We start from the raw sequence: 22,267 nt of genomic DNA, 5'->3' as shown, positions 1-22,267 counted from the left end.
AATTCTGTGTTGTTTGAAAGTGAAGTTATCGAATTTTCGATAATATACAAAATGGATTTCATTGGGTTTTCACCTTCTAGAGATTGCCAACTTTGACAACGGTTTTGTGACCTCCTGTATCATGATTTGTAATTTTGACAATTGCGACAAACACATTATTTTAATTTTTCATGGAAGCCCAAAAATGCTCTTTTCTTTTTCATTAATGTGTCAGCTCAGCAGAGCTCCATTTTTAGATTTTTCGTAATTTTACGTTGAAAAACAAGTAATCTTGCCTCTAGTAAAAAGAGGAGATTCTTTGAGTAATTTCCGGTGGAACCGGAAGTCCACGAATCTCAAAAAATTAACAAGAAATCATGCCTCTACACCTTTTCCAGTTGTAATTCAGAAAATCAAAGTTCAATTTCAGAAAAGCAAACATGTATTTCAGATTAGCAACATTTAATTCAGAAAAGAGAAATTGAATTTCAGAATAGTTAATTTAATTTCAGAATATAGAAATTGAATTTCAGATTAGGAAGTTGAAATTCAGAAAAACAAAGTTGTAATTCAGAATAGTGAATTGAAATTCAGAAATAGCATATTGTAATTCAGAAAACGAAAATTGTATTTCAGAAAACATCAATTCAATTTCAGAAAATGTAATATGTAATTCAGAAAAGTATCAAGTGATATGTATGACAATATGTCAAACTTCTCATGAAACTTAAGTCATTATCGAGAAAAAAATCAAAAATGGAATTGAAAGATAATTGTGCAATATGCAGAATATCCATGAGTAGAAACAAAGTAGTTAAATTATTGCCATGCAGCCATCTTTTACATGACAAATGTGCGGAGCCTTTGAGGGATCAGACTTGTCCTATTTGCAGAACTGTATTTGTGGAAAAAATAGAAGTTACCAGGACCATATATAAAAAAAACACAAGTCAAGACAGGCAGCGTATAACAGCATGCGCAAATAAAGGGGACGATTGGGTGTCTTTATCAGAAACTTTGGGTGTGAAATACAAAACTGCCTATCAGTGGGTAAGATCAGGAAGGGACAGTATGTTTGGAAAGGGTGGGAAAAAACCAAAAATTTTGAACAGTGAACAAATAGATATAATGATCTCATGGGTTGAGGAAACTTGCGACCTAACTATTAAACAGTTAAAAGCCAAGGTGTTAGCAGAGTTTGGAAAATCAATATCGAGCACAACGATAACAAACTATTTGGAAGGAAGAATATTCACATTAAAAAAGGTTCATACAGCACCAGCTACTATGAACACCGAAGAAAATAAATTGAAACGTGCCGATTATGTAAGGTCCCTTAACAATTTCATCCGTCAAGGAAAACAAATCGTTTGGATAGACGAGACAAATTTCAATTTATTTTGCCGAAGATCTCGAGGGCGTTCCAAAGCCGGTACTCGTGCAATTCAACAGCTCCCGGCAGCAAGAGGTCCGAATATACATGTGATTGGTGCTATTTCTGCCGCTGGTGTGATTGCAATGGAAAATAGAAGAGGATCTTACACGGCGCTTCTAGCTAACGAGTGGATTCAAAGACTTATGAATACATGGGAAGACTTGGGCAATCGATTGTCAGATTTGGTTATTGTGTGTGATAACGCTCCCTGTCACTCTAGGCTAGAAGAAGTTGTCAATGCAACGGAAGCTAATTTGTTGAGATTAGCTCCGTATTCCCCGATGCTAAACCCGATCGAATCAATTTGGGCTAAATTGAAAATGGGGGTGAAAACAAGACTTAGAGTCCCTGAGGTGACGGCCCCAGGGGTTCAAGAGCAAAGGTTGCAATATTTGGAGCAAATTATAGATAGAAGTAAAGACACAATTATGGGAGGCGACTGTGCTCGTGCCGCTCAGCACACAACAACATTTCACGACGCAGTGCTAGATTTAGAAGATTTACCAGTTGGTTGTTAGTTTTGTTATGTTAGCTTTATAATCTTATGTTAATTTTGTTAATTGTGTTACTTTTGATATTACTATTAATACTCTTCCTGAAGACCAGGATATCCCAATATAAGCTTCCATCAATTATTCATTCACGATCAAGAAATACCTCACCTGTACTCATTGTTATTATTTCTATGTAGAGTACATTCTGAATTACAATTTCCTATTTCTGAATTACAATTTCCATTTTCTGAATTTCAAATCACGTAATCTGAATTCCAATTTACACTTTCTGAAATGCATATTACTATTCTGAAATTCAAATTACCGTTTCTGAATTTAAATTTCTTATTCTGAAATTCAAATTCCCTTTTCTGAATATAAACTTACTATTCTGAATTACAATTTTCATTTTCTGAAATTCAATTGTCTTTTCTGAATTACATTTTACGTTTTCTGAATTACAATTGGAAAAGGTGTAGTGAAAAGAGGACATTCCTTGAATAATTTCAACAAAAAAGTCTCATGAACATGGGACTGCAGAATTTTTTTCAAGTTTTTCTCTTTTAGTATCTACACTCAAAATATTCAACAGAAATTTGGCATGAACATTAAAATTGATAGTTCACACCATGTGACTTGCCAATTCTGATAGCAAATCTACAGGGTGTTATTTTGTATTTCATCTATCCTTTCCAGTACTTTTTCTGACACAGAAGTAATTCAAGAATAATTTTAATTTCAGTTATGTTGTATGAAGCCCCTGAAATAATAAAATGAGAAATATATAATAATAAAAACATATTATTCATGGTATGATAAAAATATAAACATCACTTTAACAAACAATAATCACAAGTAAGAATTCTAGGTATGATAAAATCGTAACTCCCAGCAGTTGAAGGGACCCCATTTGATCTGGCATAAAATTCCAAGCTATACAAGGTTATCAAAAACGCAGAACCCATTCCATGAAATAACCAATACAATAAGTTGAGAAGGGCTCTTTGCGGAAATTTTATGAGAGTTAGGTTAGCTGCTAAAAAGAAATGCATAACGGACATTATGGGCATGAAATAACCAAGCATATTCCAAACTACCCATTCGTGTACAATGGAAGACAAAAAAAATGTTACAAGATTCGCCATGTTCTTATTGCCCGGAAACAAAGTTTCGTAACAGTCTTTATAAACGTAGGCGTAAAGCCAGTCATGTACGATCAGGTTCCATTTTCTGAAATAAGTGGCGACATCTGTGGCAGTCCACCAATCCTTGTAGAACATCCTGTCTCCAAAAAGGGACAGCTCTGCGGATAGGTTCGGTATCAGATGCTGAACTAGATAGAAAGAAACCACCAGAAAGGCGCCTGCTGGTAGGATTGTTTGCAAGAAGATCAAGAACAATTCAGAACGTGAAAAACTCCTTTTACCGAAGTCCTGGAACAGGGGCATCGAGAATCCTTCCAGGAAGAAGGAATAGAAGTAAAACGCAGCCAGAATCTCCAAGACATATCCCGTTACCCTTTTCCAATCGATTCTTGTAGATCTGAAAGAATAATTAACAAGAATTGGTTTCAGTATTTCGTGTTAGTTCACGAATAAAAATATTCCATTTAAATATCTGATTCAATATGTGAGAGTTCTTAAAAAGTCTTTTCTTCAATGTAGAGAATAATTTCTGCTTCAAATTGAACATTTTTATCTTTTATTTAAATAAAGCTCAAGAATCAAAGAAAACTCAATGGAGCTTATTAATAAAATAATTGGGATTCATCAAGGAAATTATCCCTATTCAAGTTCAGGATGATATTTATTTCATAAATATCATATATTCTTAGATATTGGACTAACGTAAAGATACAATTTAGTGTTGGTTTAGGCAAGAGTTCCTAACAACGAAAATCTTAGAAAGGAAGCATAAGTTCTTGGGTTTATTGCATAAACCCACCATTACCCACCTAGGATATTCATCTCTATAAACCAAAGTTGGTATCCATGTAAAAAACACGAAGTATCGAAATGTTGGCAGAACTAGCATTTCATTGGGTATTTTGTTACATTGTAGAACCTTTGGTGCATTACTCCTGACAAAGGCATGTACTTTCATCAATAATCTAATCTAAAAGTAGTAAAAACATTAATTTTAGTGGAAAAATATAAAAAACATGAAACGATTAAGTTTAATTTCCTATGCATCGCGAACAACAAGAATTCTCATGAGTTTTTAATTATTTTATTGCCTATATACGATGTCATAAACTCCTTATATTCCACGTGGCACAATATTTCCATTTTTGACCATCTCAGAAGGGGTGCTTACTTGACTTCACGTAATATTCATATTTTCGAACAAGATACTACTTGCTGCATTTTTGCCACATCTTCAGTAAACACCCTATATGATATATCGAAAACAAAGTATGAAATTACTCACCTGTTCTGCTATAATTATCAAAGATGTACCCATTGGTATGTTGAAAATCGTCAAAACTTGACGGATAAATGTAAACGAGGAAATGTAAAAACAAATAAGTAAAATAATCCCTGATACATCACACATTTTTTTGGTATTAGCTGAAATTAAAATATAAACACTACTGATTTTCATAACAGAATATTATAATTCCTAGTATAAATCAAGGGCAATACTAACATTCAAGTCTTCGTAGCCTAGCCCAAGCCAGAAAACAGAAATAAGTGGAGCAGGTTAAGGAATAAATGAAAACCCATGAAATTATAACTATGTGGAATGCTCTAGTGTTATTGATTATATATTGGAAATCAGCTGTAATTCTGCAAAAAACCTAAGTGAAAGATTTTCTTTGAATCGAATTGTTTTAAAATAAACTTACCCTTCATTCCCTAAGTAACGTTTCATCAAACTGTTGAAACACGTCACTAAGTAGACAACTATTGCTATATGACGAATTACTTTGATATGAGGATTTTCGAACAGAAATGTTAACACAGACTCTCTGTGGAAAAATACTTTTGTGACAGTACCAGTTCCTTCTTTTCTGTAACAAATTTTAAACTAAAATGTTAATATCCCTGAAGAAGGACGTCCTTCCTTTCAAAAAGTTGATTATTCAATTATTTCTCATTATTTCAGAAGATCAGAGCAGGCTGAATAAATGTGAATCGAATAACATCTTTCATGTAACATGGGCATTTGTCCTGGAGCAATACAACGTTAAAATAACGAATGATAATATAATTAGTGTGATGCTAAGAATGTAATAGTCTAGTCTTTAGGTAGATTCAGCTTTTCTGGCTGATTCGCCTCTGTTGTGGCTCGTCTTATACAGGGTGAGTCTTGGACTCGTACAAATATTCCAACCGTCAATTCTTGAGGTAAAACAAAAAAAACAAATTCCTATAAAATTTTTGCTGATTCGACCCTGAAAAAGATATAGCCTTTTTAAGTTTTTATAATGAGCTGTGCCACTAGTGGAAAAACAAAATAACCTTCAGAATAACTAGCTAAAACTGTGACATTACACATCTATGGATCTTTTAAAAAAAGTTGCATTGGGTCAAAGTACCCAGTTTTTCGAATTTCACAGATATTTTTTATTTTTGAACACCAAGTTACTCTGAAACGGCGCATTATACGAGAAAATATAAAGAATACTTTTATTGTACAAATCGTTCAAATATTCATTAGATAGCGTACAACTTAGTTTCAAGAGTTGGATTCATTGAATTTTTTTTTTATGGAACAGAATGGTCATACTGAGAAAACTGGAACACCTGGGTGATATCTTGTCTTCGAAAAAGATTCATCAAATAAATGGAAAACTGTATTCCAAAATTCATTTCATTCGATAAAACCGTTTGTGAGATAGAACTGAAAATAACATTTTTATGGTTATTCAACAGCCTATATCTTTTAAACCGAGCTGACTCGGAAAAAATGGTAATGGAAAAAAGTGTTTCTTTTGACCTCAATAATCTACTGTTGAAATATTTGTACAATATTTTATATGGTGCTAAGATATGCCAATGCCAATCATTCATAAATAGACTTTAACTCTCGCTGATGCACCTTCATGAAATACACTGAGAATACCATACCTGTATTTACTAAATAAAAAAATATTTTTTCGACATTTTTCTTTACCCTATAATAAATTTTTTGAAATGTGGCAGAGCTGATACAAAAAATTCAAGGAGAAATACCTTTGAGAGTTGATTTTGAGTATAATAATTAAGTACTAATTATATTTTTTTCTAACACACACCATATAATGCTTCAATATTTTGTTCCTACGAATACCAGCAAAAAAGGACTGAAAATATCTAAATAAGTAATAATTCACTTACAATTTATCATCATAATTATATGTAAGTGTATTCGAAGCATATTGAGTATTTTCCTTCTGTTCGGTCATATTTCGAAAAAGAAATTACAATATACAGACCACTGCGAATTCGAGTATGAAACGAATCCATGAAATTCAATAATCACACACTATAAAATCTGTATGTCTACACAAGGTTCCAAAGCCATAAATTGATAGATTTACTTTTTTTAAACTTTTAATGTGGGGTCTATTGAAGCCTGTGAACATTTCATATCCTTTAGGGGATTTTCAAGGTAATTCATGAATAATTTATGGACTACTTACTATAACAACCTACGCATCTACGCTCATTCGTTTTTTTCGGATGAACTCCAGTGAAAATTCTGTAGGATATACGTAAGCAGAAAAAGAGTTTTTAATTGGTAGAGCTTATTTTCTAATTGATCCAAATAAATGGGTCTGTATAGTGTGTAATCCCTTACGAGTTAGTCACAAGAATTTGCTGAAAAAATACCAATTCCTCTTTCTTAATAAACATATTTTCTGCGCATTGAAGTGATAATAAATCAATTATTAATATCTAATATCCACGGGAAACATAGCTTTAAGAAGCTTGCATATGCAGAGTTTCATTTCAAAAGGTAAAATACTTTAAATAATTTGTGATTAAATATTTGTGTGTAAAAGAAACAGTAAAAAAATAATAAATAATTATGATAATTTAGAAGTAGTGAGGTTCATAATTTCTTTCAAATTACAAGTTAGCAGATCATTTTATAGCACTTCTGAAATGGCAATAAAAAATAAGAATTTATAAGAATTGGAAATAAATTTATTTCGAATAATTCTGTCTACAACTTATTGATATATTGATAGCTGAGCATTTGACATAACCAAAACCAAAACACTTACTTATATTTTGCCTCATTAACATTGAGAAATAATTGGAGTTCGAAAGTCCCATGAGAAAGATAAGTCAAATAAAAATATCAGTTATGAGTTCACTGTATCGATTCCAGTGCATGTGTACGCAAAGTACCCAGCGCAAGTACATTTGTACTCTGAGAAGTGGCAAGACTTGTATTTAAAAAAAAATATTTGTATAATAGTACAGTACTAGTATAGAAAGGAATGAAAATGGAATTGGACTTCATTCTAACTACCCTACACGGGGGGTATACATTTTGACAGAGTGATCCGAATAAAGAATTTCTTTATCGAGTTCATTGTTTTACCATTGTAACATACAAAGACCGTTGAATATTGAATGATTTGATAATGGAGCACATTCTCTGTTTCCATTAAATATTATTATTCATCAGGCCCGGATCTACGATTTTTTCTGACCGGGGCAAAAATTCATGATGACGCCCCCCCCCCCTTCTAAGGTTCGTAGGAAAAATCTAATTGCATATTTCGTCATCGCTTCCAACCCGAGTTATTTTTTTCACTAATTTGAGGTCGTATAGATTACGAATATGCAATTAGATTTTTCTTAAGATGTGTACTTTGGGAAAAAAATCACTCTTATTTTTGTCCCATTGTTCCATCAAAAGTTATTTTTTCCCATTGTTCCATTAAGGCCCGGTACTTTCACGTGCGAATAACTAAATTTATTCGATAGATAAGTCTTATTCTTAGGATAAGTAAAAATGCAGTCCTTTCACTTTCATGGAATAAAAATGTCATTGAAACTTAATAATAAGAGTTTATTGTCATAGATCGAATGTCCGTACGTCATTATTGGTTGAATTTTTTAGATTCTTGATGTATGGTTATTCTTTGTGTGATTTTCACGAAATATCTGCTTTCTAGATGAAATTATGACAATTTCTACAATGGGGTGTCTTATTTTACATTAATCAGTGAAAAGTAGTATACCGTGTTTTCATAGAATTGTTATTCGTCAAATAAAATCATCTGAAAGCACCGTAATAAGGCATCCTTCAGATAGGAAATCATTTGACAGATACTTATTCACATTGAATAAAATTTATTTTCGAAGGTGAAAGTAACGGACCTAATTTTGTCAAATGGCACACCCTGTATATTCCTCAATATTTGGCTAGCTCCTTTTCCCCTGATTTCGAATATACAGGGTGTAATAAGTTCGAAGGCCTATTAGACGTTTCTGGAGAACTGGACCTATTTGTAATCTGAAAATTGGGATTATGATATTGTTCGACATTATCTACTTCAATTTCAAATAGGTCTAGTTTTCCAGAAACGTCTAATAGGCCCTAGAACTTAGTACACCTTGTATAACATATGTATGCTCTGTCTCTTTTAATCTGAGTACCACAGATTCAAATTGTAAAAACCACCTGGCAAGCTCAGTAATCAGTTTTCAAGTGGTAGGCTGCGATAATTCGAAATGCCTTTTTTCTACTATAGTTTCGAAAGTATTACTTTCCACACGCATTGACGTTTGGAATGTTGTACTTTTCCAAAATCGTGCTGAAAAAAGACCTGCTATTCACTTTCAGCACGCCTACCACTTGAAAACTGATTACTGAGCTTGCCTCTGTGGTACTCAGAATAAAAGAAAGAGACCATGCATATGTTATATATTAGAAATCAGGGGAAAACGATCTAGCCAAATATAGAGAAATATACAGGGTGTGCCATTTAAGAAAATTAAGCTGCAATCAATATGTTGCCCACTCTGTATATATTTCACTGTGTGAAAACATTTTGAAAAGTTTCAGTCAATTTGGTGAAACTTTTGTATAAAACATTTTTTTGTACTTCTTTTAGTAACAAAGTTAAAGGGAGGCTCAAATTATGGTGAAAAACTCGGGACATCTTTGAAAAATTATCGATCTTACCGATTTCCACCAAAATTGGTGTTTTTACTAAATCGTGGACATAGATTACGAATATGCAAACAGAATTATGCTGAGTGGATTAATTTTTAAGTAATGGTCTATAGAAAATCGGAAATTTTGGCCCTTAGTTCCAGATGAGATGGGGATGAGTCGGTAATTCCCCAGGCAAAGAAATTAATGCTTTCGACGCAGTGTAGACATATCAGATCTTTCAACCTATTTCATCCAAGTGTGGCGGTCATTCGTAGATGACTGAATAATATGCAGTTAATTGATCCCTCATTGATTTTAGGCATAGTGATGGTTTATCATGTTTCCATTCTACAGTTTCCATTTTAGCACTAGGAAATTAATTTTTTCCGAGAAAATAAAAAATAAAAATTTTTTAACCTCTGGTATTTTGGCGCCCCCTTAAGCTGGCGCCCGGGGCAAGCGCCCCGCTTGCCCCCCCCTAGATCCGGGCCTGTTATTCATGTAGAATAATACAAGATTGAAGCAGGTCATATATTCTGGTTGAAAATGGTTTCCAAATTCAAAAATAATGATGAGCAGTGAAAAACGTGAAATTTGATTTTTTGCGTGATTTGCAGGTAGGTATATTGTGAACATTGAATTCTAAAACACTTTTAGAGTTCAATGATTGTGAAACTCCCACAGAATATTAGTTTCCCACGAGGAAATATACTATTAGCAATATGAGCATGTCTACCGGAAATCATTTAAATATTACAACTATTTATTGGTGTTTCTGCCTGAATGTCATCTAGTATATGATAATTGAATGAAATAAAAATATATAGTCGTTAATGAACACAATTTCCAAGGTTATAATATTTTTTCGATTTCGCATTTTCCTGATTAATTATTGCATGAACGTGTCAAATATGACCAAAAAAAAGTTTAATGTACATGATTCCACATTATTAAACCGAATGTTAACTGTTGAATTCATTGCTGCAATGCATATCTATAGCATTCGGTACACTGGAGTTTCATATATAATGTGAAATTTCATAGGGCTATCTAGGTGCAACCGTTCAGTCTTGACGAATTTTTGATCGATCTCATCTTTATATTTTCGAAGGCCGATTTTCGACACGCGTAACTGCCAGATAAATCATCGTAGAGCTTAATGTGATACACATTTTGAGAGATATATCTCTGAATCTCATCGAGCTTGGTGCAACCGTGAATTACTATTTCCCCCCTCCCTCTCACCGAGTATAATTTCTTCATGAAGTCAAAATCATAAACCAGTCATAAATAATTATTTACATATTCTTTATTCCACAATTCTTCCATTGAGCTTATTCTTCCGATGTGAAAATCATATGAATACAATATTTTGTAGTAATAACAACTTCCTCTAACATTTATTAATATTTCAACTTTCAAACAACAAGATGCGACACATCGCATGGAAGGTACCGAGGTCCAAGTTGCAATGCACCAAGGTCCTCGATTCTACGATGTCTGATGTCCGAATCACCAGGCCAAGCTCTTTCTGGTCCATACCGTGTGTATTTATCAACAGCTAAAGAAATGGTTGCAGTATCGTTGACACCATTTGACTTGATCCTTCTCTGAGCAGCTATTGATGTTCTCAACGTCTTACGTTTCTGAAAAGAAAATTAATTGATGCCGAAATTAGTTCGACGTTGCATAGAAATCTAATTAATAATTTAGTTGTGGAATCTACCTCAACTGTGCCTCTCCACTTGTCTGCAGCATGCCTCGCTAATTCCATCCTCTTCTGCTTCTTTATCTGATGCTTCTTGTATGCCATCTCGATTACTATCAATCCTATACCACCCACAATACCAGCTGCAACAAGTATAAACACTCCCGCCATGTTTTTCAACCCCAGAGTATTTGGTGTCTTCTCGAACTGTTCACAGAGCTGTATATTACCTTGGAGTATCCATTTATTGTCCAAACTTTCCATGAAACCACCTTAAAATTGATCGATCAAATACAATTTTTCAAATAATTCTATGTTTTACTTTCATGGAAGTCAAGAATGGCTAGAGTCACTTCATCGGCCCATGGTGAACCTTTCTGAAGACCTATACCATAACCTGAGCGTCCGAATAGTTCTCCAGCAGTGACAAGTTCGCAGTCCTGCGCTGCTTCGAATTCTAAACGTGAACTATCCCATATGAAGGCCATCAATTTCCTGGAAAAAATTCACCTAGCAATTTGAAGTGTTCAGTCCACGGTTACTTGAAAATTACCCAGTTTTCACATCATTTATAGCATCTTCTGCTGTGTCGTAGTTATTGGCCTCCATTGTTCTATACATATTTGATAATTCTACCTGTCTCCTGAAGTACATGTCTACAGACGACCCTTTCACTGTAGCACAAGTTAAATTTTCCATTGTGTTCCTCAACTGAAAAATAAATTGTTAAGCTTCATGAAATTCGTTGAGGACCTCATTACCCTGGCATCGTTTATTCCAGTGAGTTTAGTTTTGGGCCTTTCCAACACCAGGAAAGCAGCCAAGTTAGCAGTATATGAGGCTACAATTATCATAGCAAATCCAGCCCACACCATACCTAATACTCTGGCGGAAAAACTTCGAGGGGTTCCTAAACATTAATCATTATTAGTATAATATTCTGTTACTTATTCTATCACTATACCTTCACCTATTCCACTATTCAAAAGAACCCCCCATGCGAACCAGATAGCACTAGATAGATTAAGAGCATCTTCTTCAGTACCATCTGTGTTAGCTAACTTGAACCTTCCAAAAGGCGAAAATCTATCCAAAAGATAGAGTACCAGAGCTACCACATGAACTGAGACCATCACCAATATCCAAAGGGTATTACTGAATGGTTGCAAAAACGATACCAACGTAGAGCTTCTGGAAGGCTGAAAAATAAACATAAGAGCTTTTATCCACCTAAAACATATAAAGAATTTAGGGCAAATCATATAAATGAGATAAAATAGTATAGTTGTTGGAGAAAATATAAATATAATTCAGAAGGAGAAACCAGTTATGGACAACCTAAAGAAGAAGAAACATACCTTCTTTTCTAATATGGTTATTCCTTGATATTTGAACGGCTTACTGAATTCAATGAATTCTGCTCTTTCTGGATTTATGGTCAGAGGTGCTACAATCATGTCTGCTCTTTCAGAAACCAGTTCTCCAATCAAACCGGTCCATTCCTTCTTTCCTATTCCCGAATGATTGCGAATTATGTAGTTGCCGAATTGACCGTCGGGAGAAAGAGCCAGACTGTATGTAAAATTTATTTTTTTGGAGAGTTCTTTCAGTAAGTCCATGCAGTAACCCCTGCAGCAAAACTTAGCGTCCACTGAAAAATGAATCGATTGCATATCGAACTGGAAATCTCATCGGTTTTGATTTTTATTTATTATTATTTGTATCAATCCCTTCTTATTTTCGGAAACATTCATAGAACTCATCCAATCAATACTCTTGGAGAATTTGATCTTGAACCCATGAGAAGATAAATAGTAAGAATACTAGGTGAAAATCATAGATTAATAAAACATCATAATCTATGGTGAAAATCTAGCTTTATTTTAGATCAAGTTCTATAACGACATTTCCTCAGGTCAGATTTTCTTAATCGTATTTCTTATTCATCAAGATCTGAACGGAAAGGGTTAATACTCGATTTTGTTGAAATGTTATTTGTAGAAATGACCAGTTGAAAAACACTGCCATTCTACTACTCACATTCTCTTGTAGAATTGAAATGCGGACAGAATATCTCATCGGGTGTGCATCCTTCTCCCTCATTCAATTTCCTTACATAAACGAAAGGTTTCTCTTCAATGGTCAAAACTTTCAAATGTGTCGGTATCATGAAACCTTCCGGTTTAACAGTTTGTCTTCCTGGCCAGATGATTTTTTTCTCGTCAACTGAGAGCATCATTTTGCTCAATGTCTGCAATACAACAGGTTCAATATTTCTGCATAAAGTGGCTCAGTTTCTGTACTCACTCTGTTGAAGAAATGTTGTCCCACTATAACTTCTGCAACAGATTTCTTCTTTCTCTGTATGTTGACCACATTATATTCTGCGTTTATTCGATCTCCTTGGTCATCGAAGGCAAGCTTTCCCGTTTCACCATTGAGGAGTACTTGTTTTCTGATGAACTGGAAGAGTTCTTTGCCAGTTTCCCAGATAGATCCAGAGTTATCACAGTCTTTGGGTGCTTCTGTGATTTGGATTGTTTTGTTCATGTTCATATCTCGAAGTGCCGATGCAAGAACATAACTATGGGGAGAGGATTAATATAGAGGGTAACTTGTTGAATCTTTACACAATTATAAAGCGAGAGGTGATGGCAAAATGAAGCCAGTGAAGGAGTTACAATTAGTGGAAGTTTTTCTGAAATGTTTTTCATTTTATCACCTGTCCCAAATCATAAATTATTGAAATTTCAAGGGGCTATATATTTATTTCATTCTGATCTATAATTGGAAGATTCATTATCAGAAATATTACCTAATTTAGAAAGCATCAAGAGCGATCTCAATCAAAATTATACTGATCATCATATCTGCGAAAACTTACATACTATCTCTTATATGCGCTTTTTCATTGGTGGCATTAACAAGTTTCAATCCTAAAATTCCTTCGGGGACATTTTCTGCCTCTAGAGCTTGCTCCGTTGTTATCCAAGCATATCCCGCATCTGTCATGTTCATGTTGGACGCATCTCGGAAAATTACTTGAGCATCTTTCTTCCTGCATGAAAAATTTAAGATATTTTCGATTTTATTTGATCGTAAAATTTTATTGATTTACCCTGCGTATAGAAGATAAACACGTGCTTGTGCATTCTTCATTTCTTGAAGTTGATGTTCGAAACTTTCCAAGCCAGCTTCAAATTCTATAACTGACTCTACCTGAAAAATTCTACGATAAAGGTCCTGAAGGGATGCCAAATATGTTAATAGAAGGCATAGGTACCGGTAGATTCGGGTGACTTGGAACAGTCCTGTAACTTGGGACAATTACCCCCCTTGCATATTTCTTTGTTTCTTACCATTTATGAGTGGAGGGTCAAATTTATAAGATTGTGTAGTATGTGTAGCGTCTTTTCGGTTAGTTTAACAATTAATTGAGATGAGTTTGCCTTGACTAGAGCATTTGAATTGACAGGAAAAATTAACGAATTCAGGAGAGTAAAAGGGCGTTTTTTTTATGGCCCTTATACTTTCTAGTGTACTGCACATGTATTTCACATTGTGCATGTGTAATTTTTTTTTCTGGATACGTGGGATATTGGGATATTAGATATGTCATGAAACAAGTTGTTTACGAATCAAACGGCAACACGGATATCATTAATTTATTTTGTTATATATCATAGGGTGACTTGGGACAATGCCGAATAGATACAATTGTAGCGGCGCATTGGCAGCAGGAAATATGCCTATTTTTCGCAGGAATAGGGATTTGAACCATACTGCGAATGGTACGAATCACTCACCTGGATTTTTATTTCAACGTCATCTTCAAGGATTTGTGATGTTGTCTGGAATCTTCCTAAAATGGCTCTTCCATCTGTATCAGAACTATGAATGAATATGACTTTTTTATAGTTGAAATATTTCAATAGTTCAACCCAAACGTCCGCTTGGTGAGAATAGGGTGGAACGGTCCTCAAAAAAGATACATGGATATTCTGAAAGGTAATCAACATGATCGTACCAAATAAAGAAACAAAAATGCTGCAAATAACACACATTCTGCGTAGCTAAGTGTAAAAATGTTCTGGTGGGTCGGTTGCATTCTTATTATGCATAGATTCTGCTAGATGTTGGAAACAATAAACCAGAACCGATTTAGTGAAACAGGTATTACAATAACACATACTTTATCGGAAAACGCAGAGTCTCTGGAAGATATTCCAATCACAGGTATATGATAAAATCCGCTGGTGTAAGATACAGCTGCCGGTGATAAATCTCCTGTTAAGGGGTGGGAAACTACCACAGCATATACCTAAAAAATCCTTTTTTTTATCCATCGTACATTCGTTGAAAATAGCTGCGATCTTACCCTACTAGAAATCAGGTATCTGCATACATTCAGAGCCGTTTTTATAGGATTTGGATCCATAAGAATAGCTATGTCGTAGTAAGTGATACCTTTTGGAACATACTGTGAATCGAAATTCAAATGCTGAAAAAAAGCAGACGTTGAAGTTGTTTGTCAATTTTCTTTTTCCTACGAATTTTCACATCCAAATTACATCTACTTTTTTCTAAAAAACTTTTTTTTTCTTCAGATCTTTAATAAGTTTCTAATTCGTTCTGGAATCGATATTTTTAATTATTTTAAAGTGGAAACTTTAATTAAACCTCTTCATATCACGAATATTCATGAAATTCGAGAAAGCGAGAAACGAGATTATTCCTTCGTTTATTTCATTACAACAAATCCATATTAAACTTAAGTCTGCAAACGCAAACGTAAGCAGTAACTAAACATGATTGTTCAAAATCAGAAAATTTTTCAGTTTTTCTTGTAGCTCTTGCGGTTTTTGAGATCATATCTCATCAATGGGCTAAGCCAAGTAGGTTTAGTCTCTATAGAGAGATTTCTTTAAAAATCATGTCTCCTATAATAGATAGCCTTTTTTTTGAGTGCACCTAGTAAGTACCTATAAGTTGTGAAATACGAATTGAGGTCTGCATTTTTTCAGAATGTTTTTTGTAAGATTGTACTGACTTCTAGATTTTCGGATAAACACTTGTTCACATTGAATTGATTAAATTAACAGAGTAGACAGAGTAGACAATGGGTGATGAAGATTTTGTGGACTATACTTGCATTGCATATCAATTTTTTTGGCGCGAATCAACAACCCGAAGAATTTTCTCCTTCCCTATGTTCATGAAATTCAGTTCAGGGTATGGTATAAACTGCTATGTAAACTAATTGAAATAGAAAATTTAACGTTTTCAAAATATTCAATATGAAAAATTTTAATTTGAATAATTTTTCGTTCAATTGGAAATTTTACGAAATATCTCTACCTATTACTTTTATACATATGAAACTTTCCCAAACTATAAACAAGGTAATTGAAAAATGGTAAAAAATTTCAGAAATTCCAAAAGAGAAAAAACTTACCGCGATCGTATTCTTGAAATATGCACTGCTATCATTTGTACTCAAGACACCCCCAATATTAAACACACTTGGATTAGCTTCCGCATATAAAAAAATAAACAAGATTATCACCGCCGATTTCATTTCTAAAGGATGCAGAATTGTCCTTCCATCACTTCTAAAACAGCAGAACTGAGAACAGAACCCCTCCCAGTTGTCAAGGATACGCTCCAGATGGAATCGATTTTTGAAGGATACAGTATTTTGTATTGTTTTGGACGTTTTTGACCTAGGGCAAGGAAGAGTTCGTTGAGCAGAAACATTTAAAATATAGAAAAAAGTAAAGAAAGACCTATGCCAGAAAATAAATCCTGCATATTCCGAAAAAAGGATCTGACGATCTTACTGCTTGTTCGATATGTAATTTTATACAGGATCTCTATAAATGTAGCAATGTTGCATATGTTTCCATCAAAAAAATACGAATTAACCAACAAAAACTGAAAAATGCAAGGTCAAGGTATGCCACCCAAATAATGTAGGCAGAAACAATTGAACCGCCAAAATACCACGTTTCAGTCTACAAACCACCAAAAGAGACAAAAAAGTTACTGAACGTGCTACGGTGAAAGAAGGAGCGAATGAAGAATGATAATCTGTACTTCTAGCCTAGTTATTTGCCTCGCCAGATCTTGAACCTTTCTTTGAGATCGAATTGGATTGCATTTCATTTCTATTCAATTTATTGCTCTGCTGGACAGGAGGATACGCTCGTAAAATTGCAATTCGGAAAAATATTTTTCGAAAGGAGATCAAGGAAGAAGGGAGTTATGATGAGATCTTCAGTATTTACTATTTTGTAGAAAAATGCTTGAACACGGCAGTTTTAGCTGAAGAGATTGTTTTGCGTCCTCTACGAGCAGTGGAAGGTACAGAGTTGGGTTTGTTTGAATGGTAACTCTAATTTCTAGGCCAGAAAATGATAGACATTTTGTTGTTGATGATGATCTGGTCATTGGCAGTTTTTTTATCAAGCCTTTCCATTATGGGGATCAAATGGTTAATATCTACTTATTGAATTCGGGAGGAAACATTATTTTTTTGTAAGCTAGCAGAATTAGCTGGAATGAACAAACTACAAAAATAAATGAACAAGTAATTGATACTTTTTATCATTTTTCATCAATTACTACCCTACAAAAAAACACTTCAAAAACATCAAAAACTCCAAACCCAGAAACAATTGTTTATCATCTCTGAATGAGTAAATAAAAAAAATAAAAATTCGAATTCAATAAATTCAACCACTTCATACCTACAAGAAAAAAAGGATTGATAAAAACCTCATAAATAACCAAATACCAAATCATGCTCAAACACATAATGCCTATCCATTTCTGGCACGAAAAGTTATAGGGTTGTCATGTAAAAAAAACAGGATAAGTCTGCTAAACTTTGTCAGAATATAAAAATACCTACATATTGGGGGCTCTTTTCCCTTAGCTGTGAATTAAAGTCCTGAAATTTAAACGATAAATCCGGAAATGTTTGAATATGCTGAAAATAAACCTTCAGAAACAAAATATGCGGTTTCCTTGCTCTTGAATATGAGAGAGTTCTAATTTTCCTTTCTACTATTTAATTTCCATAGGGAAAATACCAAAAAACAAAGTGTAATAGGAAAATGATTATATTCATTCGATTCTACACTAAATCATATGAAGGGAAAGGCGTTTGTTAGTAATATATTTTTAAGTCTGAAGCTAAGAATGATCTACATCTCCGAATAGGCCAATCCAATAATGATATATTAAAATTCATCCGATGATGAAAGTACAACTGAAGTTCGTGAGATGTTGTCTCGTAAAGAAGCTGAATTATTTCAATCCATGTACGGATATAATAATTTGTCTTGTACTCACTAGTCACTTGTCCCTTAATAACAGTAATATTGTTGGATATCAGATTTTTCAGAAATTTCATTTTGTATAAATAGGATGGTACTGGTAGTGATAATCAGTGCACTGCAAGACAAACTAGTAACAAGATGTACTTCCAGCAGGTAAGGAAACAAATCGAACTCGGACTGAATTATACCTTCGAAATAACTGATATCGTGAAATCTTATTAATCTTTAAAAATGCCTCAATATGTCATACAAGTTTGTACTGGGTCTTTAGAAATGATCGTAGCATTACAGAAGGAGTAAATTCTGTAATTTCATGAAATATAGTCCGAGACCTTTTGGCTATATAGGAAATTCGAAGCCAACTCTTCGTGTAGCGATGTTTCAATCATTTATAAAAACTCTGTAGTTATCCTACTGTTTCCAGGCTTTTCCAATCCTCTTCGCAATGAACGCTGTTTTCGGAGCAGAAACAGTGGTTAAAAGAGGCTTACTAGAACCAGCATTCATAGGAGGACATTTCAATCCCTTTGAAAATCATGGATATAACGGGATACCATCAGCATTCCCAGTTTTGCCACCTCCTCACGCTGCTTTCGGAAAACCTTATCAGGTAAGAATTATCCCCCCATACATAGAAGTGAACTAATTGTTTGTATTTCTCAGTCGAAACAAGGAGTCTCACCAGGGGAAATTGCATCTGCAATCCAGGCAGCTAAAGAAGCTTCTGATCTCGTCATGGAATCGCAACGACGAGTCCAAGAAGCCAAGGAAGCGGTCCTTCATCAGCAACACGTAGCAAGCCAGAAGCAAGCTCAAGCTGCGCTAGCTCTGCAAAAAACTGAGGCAGCTGCTGCAGTCCAACAGCAGGAGGCCAAAGCGGCCGCTACAGGCTTGGTACTGGCCCAACAAAGACTTGCACAGGCCAAATCTGAGGTTGCCGAGCATCAGAAACTTGCAGCGATCAAAGAAGCTAACGCAGCTGCTATTATACAGAAATCTGCCAACCTAGCCGCTGCAAACATACAGAAATCAGGTATGACTTTTATCATACCCTAACTATTCAGGTAGTGATTACTATAAGTACTTCTCACTATGTGAGGATACATTTCCGTAAATTGATGATGGTTATTATTTGCTCATTCTCATTTTTATGTCAAGGAATAATGCATAATGCACGATTTTTTCAGACGATGCCGCTAGAAAGCTCAATGCTATTCATTATTCTGGAAATGAAGCTTTAAGACAATCCGCAGCTAGTAAGGATGGCTCTCTCTCTGCAACATCTGCTGCTGTTGCAGCAACAGGAAATGGTGATAAGTATTATGGTGAGCACGCTTTCATCGGTGCCCCTAAATTCTTTGCCCTGCAACCATGGAGTTAATTTCTCTTCTACATGTATCGATAATTAAGGTCTATTCAATCGTTTGTATTATTATTTTTTAAATTGGGTTTATATTTAAATGATTTTATTTGCTCACATTTTTTTCTCTTGTTATATTATTCATATTACATAATTGTTTTAATGGTTTAATTTGTGTTGACAATAAAAAACGTGAAAACTAATCTCGATTTTTTTCATCAAAAAAATATTTTATTTTTCAATTTCTACATATTCTACAAAAATAAGATTTATTCATAAACAACGCTAGAATTAATAACGGTTTCTATCAGACCAGCATGCGAAAAGTGCTCAAGGGCCTTCTCGAAAATTTTCCCATGGATTTTTCTGGCATCATTTAACCTAATACATAACAATCAGACTTCAACTCGAAAATTATGAAGATTACTTATCACAATCGATGAATTGATCTTCATAAACTATATCACGCTTTAATTGTTGGGAAGGTATCACTCTTCCCTTCAATGCTTCCTATCATTTTTCGATTTCGATAAATACCATTTTTCTCTGAATATATTATGTTCATGAATTACTGGTATGTTATGGCTGAATCTGCCTTCGATTTTTTCATTTCCTTTCCTCGGTTTGTTCCTGTTTTTCTTGCCAGCCTTTTTCGTTGTATCATATTTCTTGCTCTCTTTGCTCTTGTCGGATTTTTTCTTGCCATTTTCATATTTGCTGCTATGGCTGTAAGACTCGCTCCAGGCGTAGTTGTTCTTGTCGTTATGGCGCTTTTTGGTAGGGGTATTCTTTTTATTTCTACTTGGGGACTTGTGGACTTTCACTACTCTTGAGGCTTTCCTGTCGCTATCGTCTTCCTCGTCTTCTTCCTGTTCTTCCCTGTAATTTCCACGGTCTTCCTCTTCGTCTTCGAAATATTTTCCGTATTGATCTTCGTTTTCTTCGTCTTCTTCTTCGTAGTTAGATTTATCATCGTCCTCTTCTTCGCTGCTCTCTCTCTCTCGATTTCTTTCATCTTCTTTCTGTACTGAAGAATTTTCTTCTTCCTCATCTACTTCTTCACGCACTTTTGGAGGGGAAGACTGCACTGGTTTCGTGATTGGTTGAATGTCTTGTTTTTGAGGTGGCATGAATTTGTTATAGTTCATCGGTGAACCAGTTGGTGGGGGTGTTAATTTTTGTTTGGGAAGGTTAAGGGTATTTCCGTATGTTATATAACTAACTGGTTTGTTGACCTGGTTGGGAGCATTATTACTGCTTTGGTATTGATTTTGGCTTTGAGCAGGATGGTGTGGCTGCGCTGGTAGAGGTGGATAGATGTACTTTCCGTTCACATAGAAGTACCTGCCAGGAACATAATGATGGGTCTGGTAATGCTGAGGATAATATGGTTGAATTTGCACATGTGCGTAGTTTTGACCGTGATTAACCAAGGAACTATGTTGTACGGGATTAACAACAGTTTCTGACGTATGTGCGTTCTGATTATTCTGCTGTTGGGTCTGTTGTTGTGCCATGGGATTATTCTGGTTAAATTGCGGAGTATTATTCGCTTCGCTGGTTTCCAGGGGCTGAAATAGCTGTTTGACATGCACATTGGAAACGGCGTTAGTTGGTGTTTGTTGGTACTCATACAAAACTTGCTGAGCAGCTACTTGCTTTGGCACTTCGGGGTCAAAAACAGCAGGATATGGAGATTTTGCCAAGGCGAATGTTTTTGTGGTTGCGAAAAAGTCTGGCCTTGTTCCATCAGGAATTGCGTAGAATAGTGGTGCCGGTTTTTCCCCATAAGTTGCGGTATCTGCCAGTGTCCTTTTTGTTTTGTTGAGCACAACCGTTGGTTCTGTCACAGATGCGGAAATGGTGCCCCATTCCAGCAAGGAAACTAAAAGGATCGCCTGAAAAAGTAGCATTAAATATATCTTTTAGTAATATCGTGAAAGTGATAAAATAATAAACAATTACAATAAAAAGCTATTGAATGTAGATAAGGATTTAATATTGATGTTTCATTTTATACTTATGTGCTTCAGTATTATCATTATTGAGAAATATGAGAAACTATGTAAAAAATAACTACTGACATAATATGGAAAAAAGGATTTTGAAACGAACTTATATTTATAAAAATCGAGACAATTTGAAAATTCTCTATAGTTCTCTAAACTAAATTTTTCTTGTTATTTTATATTTGCTTTGTATAGGATATCAAATCAGAATAGATATTAAAAATCTCTACTGTGGGAGCCAATATCTCGAATTTATATTTCGCATAAAAAAAATGTCGAAAATTTGAAGATGTTAATTTTAGGAGGAAGCCACTATGAATTTCGCCCAAAAATACAGAGATTCAGAAGCTTTTGTACTCTTTTACAGTTTCCAGGGGAAAAAGAAAGGAAGTCTCATTAATTACAAAGACTAAAAAATATTCTCTACTCACGATTCGTTTCATACTTCTTCCACATACAAAGTTACTGCAACTGACTTCATGGTCTCGATCAGAATTCTTATTTATACGGATTGTGAAACGGATAAGATTGCCCAAAAAAAAAATAACCACAAAATAATGAAGCGATTCAAATAGAATACAATCTTGTGGTGTACGGTGAAAATTCCGGTGTAAGTGAGGAGAAAGACTTTTAACAATCACCATCAGATATTTCGTTTCTTGCACGAACGGATACTCCTTAATACCAATCAGAACAAATTACACTGAAAATAAACCACCCACATTCGTAGTATATTCACGCTTGGGTTACTCCAATTTTATATCGCATACTTTTTTTTTTAAATGCCTTCTTCTATATTCGAGTGATCCAAATTGATTATTTCTGTGAGTTTGTT

The 22,267-nt window shown here is 34.5% G+C and overlaps 4 protein-coding genes across 6 annotated transcripts; 1 reads left to right on the top strand and 3 right to left on the bottom strand.

Moving 5' to 3' along the window:
* Nucleotides 1-2,695: 2,695 nt before the first annotated feature.
* Nucleotides 2,696-6,369, bottom strand: LOC123313911 (sterol O-acyltransferase 1-like). The gene is made up of 6 exons (XM_044899017.1): nucleotides 6,231-6,369; nucleotides 4,757-4,921; nucleotides 4,558-4,697; nucleotides 4,339-4,478; nucleotides 3,863-4,023; nucleotides 2,696-3,450 (listed from the first exon to the last, which is right to left on the bottom strand). Exons 1-6 carry the CDS (start codon nucleotides 6,296-6,298, stop codon nucleotides 2,739-2,741), a joined length of 1,386 nt encoding a protein of 461 aa, XP_044754952.1. The 5' UTR covers nucleotides 6,299-6,369; the 3' UTR covers nucleotides 2,696-2,738.
* A 58-nt stretch (nucleotides 6,370-6,427) lies between these two features.
* LOC123313913 lies at nucleotides 6,428-19,464 on the top strand. Of its 3 annotated transcripts, none has more exons than XM_044899020.1 (4): nucleotides 6,428-6,504; nucleotides 18,488-18,673; nucleotides 18,727-19,096; nucleotides 19,251-19,464. In XM_044899020.1, exons 2-4 carry the CDS (start codon nucleotides 18,509-18,511, stop codon nucleotides 19,442-19,444), a joined length of 729 nt encoding a protein of 242 aa, XP_044754955.1. In that variant the 5' UTR covers nucleotides 6,428-6,504; nucleotides 18,488-18,508; the 3' UTR covers nucleotides 19,445-19,464. The 3 variants fall into 3 exon arrangements, with proteins under 3 accessions (XP_044754955.1, XP_044754954.1, XP_044754953.1); XM_044899019.1 differs by lacking the exon at nucleotides 6,428-6,504 and adding an exon at nucleotides 6,695-6,852; XM_044899018.1 differs by lacking the exon at nucleotides 6,428-6,504 and adding an exon at nucleotides 18,167-18,216.
* LOC123313914 (glutamate [NMDA] receptor subunit 1) lies at nucleotides 10,304-16,359 on the bottom strand. The gene is made up of 15 exons (XM_044899022.1): nucleotides 16,176-16,359; nucleotides 15,099-15,221; nucleotides 14,913-15,041; nucleotides 14,527-14,721; nucleotides 13,839-13,939; nucleotides 13,605-13,778; nucleotides 13,028-13,304; nucleotides 12,761-12,971; nucleotides 12,079-12,371; nucleotides 11,685-11,919; nucleotides 11,482-11,630; nucleotides 11,274-11,431; nucleotides 11,043-11,215; nucleotides 10,739-10,992; nucleotides 10,304-10,658 (listed from the first exon to the last, which is right to left on the bottom strand). The coding sequence occupies exons 1-15, from the start codon at nucleotides 16,296-16,298 to the stop codon at nucleotides 10,431-10,433; spliced, it is 2,823 nt and encodes a 940-aa protein (XP_044754957.1). The 5' UTR covers nucleotides 16,299-16,359; the 3' UTR covers nucleotides 10,304-10,430.
* Nucleotides 19,465-19,633: 169 nt separating the features above from the next.
* On the bottom strand, nucleotides 19,634-22,174 carry LOC123313586 (probable serine/threonine-protein kinase DDB_G0280133). Its single transcript, XM_044898528.1, has 2 exons — nucleotides 21,864-22,174; nucleotides 19,634-21,321 (listed from the first exon to the last, which is right to left on the bottom strand). The coding sequence occupies exons 1-2, from the start codon at nucleotides 22,074-22,076 to the stop codon at nucleotides 19,924-19,926; spliced, it is 1,611 nt and encodes a 536-aa protein (XP_044754463.1). The 5' UTR covers nucleotides 22,077-22,174; the 3' UTR covers nucleotides 19,634-19,923.
* Between the last annotated feature and the right edge of the window lie 93 nt (nucleotides 22,175-22,267).

Source organism: Coccinella septempunctata, chromosome 5 (genome assembly GCF_907165205.1).
Source record: "Coccinella septempunctata chromosome 5, icCocSept1.1, whole genome shotgun sequence".
Lineage (NCBI taxonomy): Eukaryota > Metazoa > Arthropoda > Insecta > Coleoptera > Coccinellidae > Coccinella > Coccinella septempunctata.
The sequence above is the reverse complement of the archived record's forward strand: the minus strand, read 5'-3'. Positions and strand labels throughout refer to the sequence as shown.